Below are 7,939 nucleotides of genomic sequence, written 5' to 3'. Positions count from 1 at the left end.
GTTTATGGGCGGTGGTGATCGCTTACCATCAGGCGAACCACCAGCTCAGCTGCCCGCTATGACATAAAAAAAAATACTTTACTTACCAGCAATTAGCACCATTCCACCATTAGTAGCGCCTGTGAATAGTGACCCAGCGGTATCTGACGCTACGATGATCTCTTGAGCACAATACTTGTCCATTTCTTTGACCTTTCTAGCTAGTTCGGTGTTACTGCTTTCTTGCTCACACCCGGATAATGTTAAACCCTGGATAAAAATATGGATTGATTTTTATAACAGCCCTATTTTGGTAAAGATAAAATATGATTTTATAGGGGCTAAAATATGGCATGTAGAAGAACTATAAATATATAATATCCCCCATATTGTATATTGCTGGTGATCTAAACCTAACCTTAATTCGAAAACCTAAATCAAAGGTGAAAAAAAAAACTATATTTTTTTTTGGTACATAGAGTAATGCAATAAAATCGTACTTTTGTTACTTATAAAATATCTTACTAAAGAATCCAAAGGCACATCGCGTGGTATACCAGCGTCGTCCTTCGCCATCTCCACCATATGTATAATTCTATTGGCACATTCTTCAATACCGAGGATCCAATGATTTGTGCCGAGTCCTTTTGAACGGCCAACCACCTTCCCTGTTCCGTCGCATATCACCAAATTTGAATGTGTGGCGCCTCTGTGGGGAAAATTAGGTTTGAGACTCATCATGAGAATAAATAAGAGAATAATAAGTGCATTTTTCGCTATACCCTGAACCCGACTCGAGAAAGAATATAGGTTAGTTTTAACTTCGAGAATGTCTTTATTATCCTTTGACTACGCAAAGAGACAAGCGAAAAGCTTGATATTTTAAATTCATTATAAAGCTTTTACATAATTTAACCATACGATTATTTAGGACATAAAGTTTGACATTAGAGAATGACTCTAAAAACTATGTTCAAAGCGAAATCAACTTAATCTTTTATTATTCAAATATCAGTTCGATGCCAGCACTACTGGAACTTAAGCGCTATTACAGTTCAATTATTCCTTCACTTCGATAGTTTTATTACTAAATCATTATCACAAAACATTGTTTTTGTTTTATACTTTAGTTATAATCGTTATCATATTAATATCGTCTGGTTTGTGTCTACCTTGTAATTTTGTAATTACCGTATTACATTTAGGAAATCCATAAGGTCTTTGTTATCAAATAATAGTTTACTTCTACGTCCATTGCAATTAATACTTAAGTAATCTACTGATAAGGTTATTTCCACTATCCAAATAATAATTTCCTTGCTGTATCTACATCTCTTTTTTTGTTATAGTACAGTTATATTTAAGGTTCAACCTAAGTGTCGGTTTATTTTCTATTCCGAGCGCTTCAAGTTTCAACTAATTGATCTAATTAATCATCGGAATTCAAATGTCGTTTCAATCATATTGAAGGACGTCACCAATTAATTTTTCCTGCTCCATCAGCTGTTTGTCTTTGTAATTGAATAAAATGTTCAAATTGATACATAATATAGAATTTTAATTATTTTTGTCATAGTGTCAAAGCTATATTAATTTAATATGGAAAATATATGAAACTAACTATTGCCCGCAGCTTCGCCCGCCTGTATTAATAAATTTTCATTGTAGAAACTTTTATCCTCTATTTTATCCCCTTGGGGGTAGAATTTATCAAATTCCTTTCTTAGCGGATGCCTACGTCATTACATCTAACTGCATGCCAAATTTCAACCCGATCCGTCCAGTGGTTTGGGCTGTGTGTTGATAGATCACTATTAGGTCAGCCAGATTTCAATAGATATTCAATAGATTTCAATCCATCGGTATAATATGATAACATTGAGGAAATACTCTAATTTGTTATTCAAGTTCAAGGCGATAAGGGCATGTTCAATGGATTGAGGATATCTAATAATATCGACACAAGCAGGTTGATAAACAAGATAACAAATTTATTAATGATTGCGATGTGTTTACACTAGGTAAGTACCTACGGATTTTAATTGTTTGTATATCGTCTATACATATTTATAGTCAATCGTTTTTAATTAGGTTTTTATTAGTAGGTTTGAATGTAAAAATGTATCGTATATGACCATTTATCATTTGAGCCTAAACTTATGACGCATTAACTTTATTTCTATTAAAACCATCCCTATGTTTTTTCTTAATAGCTTGTATCCCAGGTCGAATACAATAATGCTATTTGTGTTTTTTATTTTATCAGGAAAATAACTCAGAAATGACAAGTACCTACACTACGCGGTACCTACACTACTACATATAGGGGTATAATATATGTAAGCGTAATTCATCTCAGACGAAGTCAGGGTGAAAAGCTAGTAAAATATATTTGTATACACAAAACGCACTTCATAACAATTTGTTTTGAACCCATGAAATTGATAACATATATCGATTGCGGAAGATAGCATCTGTTCATATGGTCGTATCTTTATTATTTTATTAATAAATAACACTTATGAACTTTATCATAGGTGCATTAATTTTTGTTGTAATTAAAATATAGAGTGTAGTTAGTCGCCGTAATCAAATGAAATTTATATGGGAACTGGTGGTCCGTCTCGGCTTCGCTCGTGGTACACATATAGCCTATAGTCTTCCTCAATAAATGGGCTATCTAACACTGAAAGAATTTTTCAAATCGGACCATCGTTTCTGAGATTAGTATCTTCAAACAAACAAACACACTCTTCAGCTTTATAATATTATATAGTATATAGTATAGATTAGATGTTTCACCGCGGTAAAAAGTAATCTTTGTCTTTGCCCTATCTATCTCCAGACACAAAATTATATCGTAAAATGGTTTTGTGCCACGTGAAACAACGACGGACATACACACTTTCACATTTATAATATTAGTCAGTTATAGTATTATGAAGATAGCGACTTTGATTGCTTAAAAAATAATTAATATTGATTTGATATAATGTATGAATTTTTATTAGCTGCATGTATGACTCCCTTTAACTCCATATTGACCCATTTTAAAAGGACAGTTTTATTCAAACTTTGTACACTTGAGTTCTTCTTTTCATCCTGAATAGGATCGCGAGGATTTAGTAATTTATTTCCCTTACACTCTGCAGATATATTACGTACACGCATGTGAGACAATTAAGTTGATCAATAAAGCATATTTTTAAGTTTTTTGCACAAAATTTTTTATTAGTACATTGTATACGACAATTTTGTAATTCCAATATCGATATTATTTGAAATTTATGGACTGCACAATTGCTTCCATAAGCGATAAACACACCTACTGTTAAATAATTTAAAAACCTCGTTCTAATATTTGTATTACAACTGTACCACTTTTGTGTCAACGATCCTTAATAAGTGTACAAAGTTCGTACTGAATCTGTCTTTTTAATGTGGGTCAGAATCGAGTCTAAAAGAGTCAGTTACATACAAAGATTAACACATACAGGTAAAGCTAATAGCAACTTGTTAATTAGCAGCGAACCGGATATTATACATGTAAAAGTTTGTTTGTTTGGATGTTCGTCCGTAGATCACGCTGAAACTACTGAACGGATTTGCTGTGTGTGTGTGTGATTTATAAGCTGACTTGGGTGATAGGATACTTTTTATCCCGATTAATGCTCCCTTGGGATGAAACAGAAATCTTGCTATCTGGTCGGAGCCGGGACAAGCGTCTCTCATGACTTAGGGGTCATTTATCAAAACGTATACGTAAGTTGAATCGTGAATAACAGCTGGATCCGTATAAGCACTATTTTAATCTCTATGAATAAACTAATTCCGTTGAGGTCAAAACCAATCGTAGTAAGGCAAGGGTCTAGGCTAGGCATTGAATTTGTTCAAACTTAGTAACCGACATTTACCAGTCCATGCCTATATTACTGTATAGCTATATATATACTCAATTCCTTTCTAATATTGTGAATGCGAAAGTGTGTGTACACTTACACACGTAAATGTTTGTTTGTTTGCTTGGCTTTCACGTCGCAACTTAGCGATTTTATAGTATAATTTTTAATGTGTTTGTAGATACTTGGAGGCTGGAGTTATATTAGCTTCTTTTAAACTAGGCGGAATATCGTATTGCTGTGGCAATTTCCTTTGAACACACAAATTATTCTTATAAAATTTTCATTTATGATTTTAATTCTTAATACATTGATTTAATTATGTCGAATTTGTTTTCATCAAAATTGCTCATGAAAATTGGTACATTTATGTCAAAGATTTCTGGTAGGTAACTAACTACGAGATATCGAGTTAAATTTACATTAACCAAATATTTTTTTATGAAATAGGAGGCAACTAAGCTGGTGGTTCGCTTGATGGTAAGCGATCACCACAGCCTCAGAAAATTTTAGGCAGGTCCGCTGCAAATGCGATGTCCGCTTTAAAAGGATAAAGGGTAAGGAAAAGATAATAAATATATGGATTAGGAAGGGTGCGAAAAAGGATGCCGGATACATAAAAAAACTACATAACTACGATCGGCACATAACAAATAATGGTTTAATTTAACTTTAGGAGTACCACTATCCCATTACAAACTTTCAAATGTCAATAACCTACGTAACACAGAAAATGCGTATGTGTGCAAGAATTACTATTACACGCACACTTTAACTTCAATTAAATTTACGTACAATTCGATGATATCTAAATACTTACATGTACACAAACTCAATGATGTTCATATAATATCATAAAAAAAATTCATATTTTATGCGAAATTATAAATTCATAAAAAGTTTAAAGGAAAAACTCATATGACCAAATATTTTCGTTTGTTATCGTTCGAAAATTGAGGTATGTAGTTATAATACGTACATCTAATGTATCATCGAATTTTGGAACACTTTCAATTTTTTTTTTGGGGATTAGGTACTATAAACATCTAGGAACTAGGTATTTACCAAAGATAAAAACGTCTAAGCATTGAACCTTTTGCTTTCTGATTTCGATTGATACTCTCGATTGATTTCTTGGATAATTTTCAAACAGATTTAAAACGCGATTTATTCATTATATTATTAACCCGACGTTTCAGCGACTCTTTACAGCGAGCGTGGTCACGGGAAGACTCGCTCTTACGCGTTTAAAATCCGTTAAAAAGTTTTTAATTTCTAAATGTATAATACTCGCGTAAAATCAAACACAAGAAAATAATATTTTCAAACAGTTTTTTTCGATTGATAGCAAAATATAGCTCCATAAACAATGACGGATATAATAAAATCCAATCACCATTGATATAGAAAAGTAAGCGCGAAAAGTGCTCAAGGTTGTCAGGTGCAGCGAATTCTTTACATTCTTTATAGTAATAACCAGTTTCCCATTAGCAATCTTAATGCCATCTCATAAAGTTTATTTTGAATTATATCCCATACGTAATGTTTACTTTTTAATAAACGTGGCCAGCTTTTTAATGTTGACATTTAATTTTTTTTTATTGTCATGAATTAAAATGATACTGTACGGACTGACACGTATAAAACCTGTAGGCAGTGTTTATTTTAATTAAGCATTTGTTACAATAATTCGCCCATTTCGAAATAGCAAAGAATTCAAGGCAACCTTTCTACTTTCAACGATGTTGTAGTGAGTATAGTATTGAATAAATCAAATTACTTACCCCTCAACACCACCGAATAGCTTCATTCCATTCATAGTTTATAAACAAAGAATAATTTAATACGTGTAGTACAGCAATAGTAATGCAAATTGGCGGTAACTTAACAACAAAATAAAATCACAATAAATACACCAACTTGCCACGAACACGGCGTCAAACTAATGTAAAAACAGAAAATTCATTATTCAATGACAAGTGACTGTGACAATCATATTGATATTTGACAGCTGTCGAGCTATCGCGCTGGGTCACGTCTGGCGCATGCGTAATAGCACAGATAAAATAGAATGGACGTAAATGACGAACTGTTTCCACATTTCGTCTAAAATATAGACAATTTCTTTTACAACAACAAACTCAGCAGCTTTCTTTGCGTCTGTAACGAACCTATCTGTAACTTTGTATAATGTATATATGTAGTTTAAGTATGTTCATATAAATTATTATGTATTGGTATTATCATATTGATATATTAAATATATTATCCAATTTAATTTATAGACTTATAATGTTCATTAATTTCTTTATATTTTTTGTAAAGTACATGCATTTTAAAAGTTGTGAAGTGGCTGGCAATCCAGATGTCGGAAGGGTGTCACTGAAAATCAGTGTTGAGGTGTTCTGCCTCAAATATACTGAGTGGCATCCTTTTTTGGCGCATGCAACCACACGTAATTTAGATTAATTTATTTATTTTTGTTTTCATTCTCTGATTATGTTTTTTTTTTCATTGAATTTTTTTTTCTTTTTATTTTTCTATTTTTATGTATGTATGTGTGTTTGTGTGTGTTAAAATAAATTGATCTTTCTTTCTTTCTTTCTAATAAAAGATAAAATATTATTACCTTTATTATATTTCAAAGAGTTCGAAAAAGAATTTAATGATACTGTAAATTGTGAAAAAAAAAAATTGATTTTTGAATTTAGATATTATATCTTAAAGAATGAAACAAAAAATCTTTTAGGCATATTACAACAAATTTTGTTATTGTTATTGTTTATTTAATTAATAATTTGGTGTTTTTTGTGTTTAAGTTTATTTATTTTATGTATTTTTGAAATAGTTGATCTAAGTAAAGGACGTTTGAGTTTAGATTTAAGTAGTAGCTACCTATAAAGTATTTATCAGGTATAAAACATAAAATTAAATCATTAAGGATTATTCAAGTTTATTTATAAAATAAGGTTGTATAGCTACCTTTAGTTTTAGACTTTTAAAACCTAACGAAGTGGGAACGGTTCGGTCAGTGCATATAAATCATGCACATGTATATTGTATTAAATAAAATGAAACATTCAAATTGTAACATCATATATATTTTTACATAATACTTCCAAGGGAATTTCATGGACACAAATTATTATAAGGTACATTAACTTACAACATTGGGACATTTATGCTTACACATTAAGTACTAAAAAAAAAACTAAATGTGATCTATTCATTAAAAGTAGGTTATATTACGAATAACAGAAATGTTTTCTTTATTTGATTTGAAATTCATTTAGCGAACCAAGGACCACCTTTACAATAATTTGCAGTTGTTATTTATTCTTTCATACAACGCATAGACAATTAGACATATGAAAGTATATACACTACAGTTTCACAGTTTACTAAGACATTTAATGCAAAAAGTATATTCTATACACAATAGTTTATATTATCTGTGAGGTAGTCATTTAATGAAAATGAACTGTTTCATATAAATTCTATAATTTTTGACATACAGTTAAGCACTAGACTGACTTTTTGACTCTTACATATATACTTAAGTAACTTACTTAAATACTGATTCTAAACATTTTATTAGTTTGACGAATTCATTTATATTAATCAGGTCTCAATTTCAAAGAGTTTTAAGAACACTAACAATTAAGTCACAAAAAGACAATTAATTATTACCTAGGTTATAAAATAAGAGATCTCTAAGAGATAAAACATTGATTTATAAAATGTTTACATTAGTTTTATAATACCTATACTCATTACTTCTAAGTATTTTTAAGATTAATCACTAATACATAATTACATCACAACAGTCTTTTCATTAACATAATTAAATATGTATGAGTATTATTTTAATTATAACAGTTAATTAATTAAATAATAATTAAATTTATTATCTTGAAATGTTAAAGTACGTAATAATTTCGTACATTAATTACAATTTTAATGTTCCTTTTTATTAACATTAAAATTGTGATTGTATTTATTGCCAACATCTTGCAATAGACTTTACTGTACCTGTTATAATTTTTTGAATATGAATTTAA

The 7,939-nt window shown here is 30.4% G+C and overlaps 1 protein-coding gene across 1 annotated transcript in view; it reads right to left on the bottom strand.

Moving 5' to 3' along the window:
• Window positions 1–5,821, bottom strand: part of LOC119837921 (N-acetyl-D-glucosamine kinase) — a 17,385-nt gene extending 11,564 nt beyond the window's left edge. Inside the window, exons 1-3 of the mRNA XM_038363712.1 lie at window positions 5,663–5,821; window positions 505–688; window positions 87–249 (exon numbers count right to left, since the gene is read on the bottom strand). Of these exons, the coding sequence (XP_038219640.1) occupies window positions 87–249; window positions 505–688; window positions 5,663–5,697 (382 nt within the window). The 5' untranslated portion in view covers window positions 5,698–5,821. The remainder of the gene's footprint in view (window positions 1–86; window positions 250–504; window positions 689–5,662) is intronic.
• Window positions 5,822–7,939: the final 2,118 nt, after the last annotated feature.

This window comes from Zerene cesonia, chromosome 29 (genome assembly GCF_012273895.1).
Source record: "Zerene cesonia ecotype Mississippi chromosome 29, Zerene_cesonia_1.1, whole genome shotgun sequence".
In the NCBI taxonomy this organism is placed as follows: Eukaryota; Metazoa; Arthropoda; class Insecta; order Lepidoptera; family Pieridae; genus Zerene; species Zerene cesonia.
The sequence above is the reverse complement of the archived record's forward strand: the minus strand, read 5'-3'. Positions and strand labels throughout refer to the sequence as shown.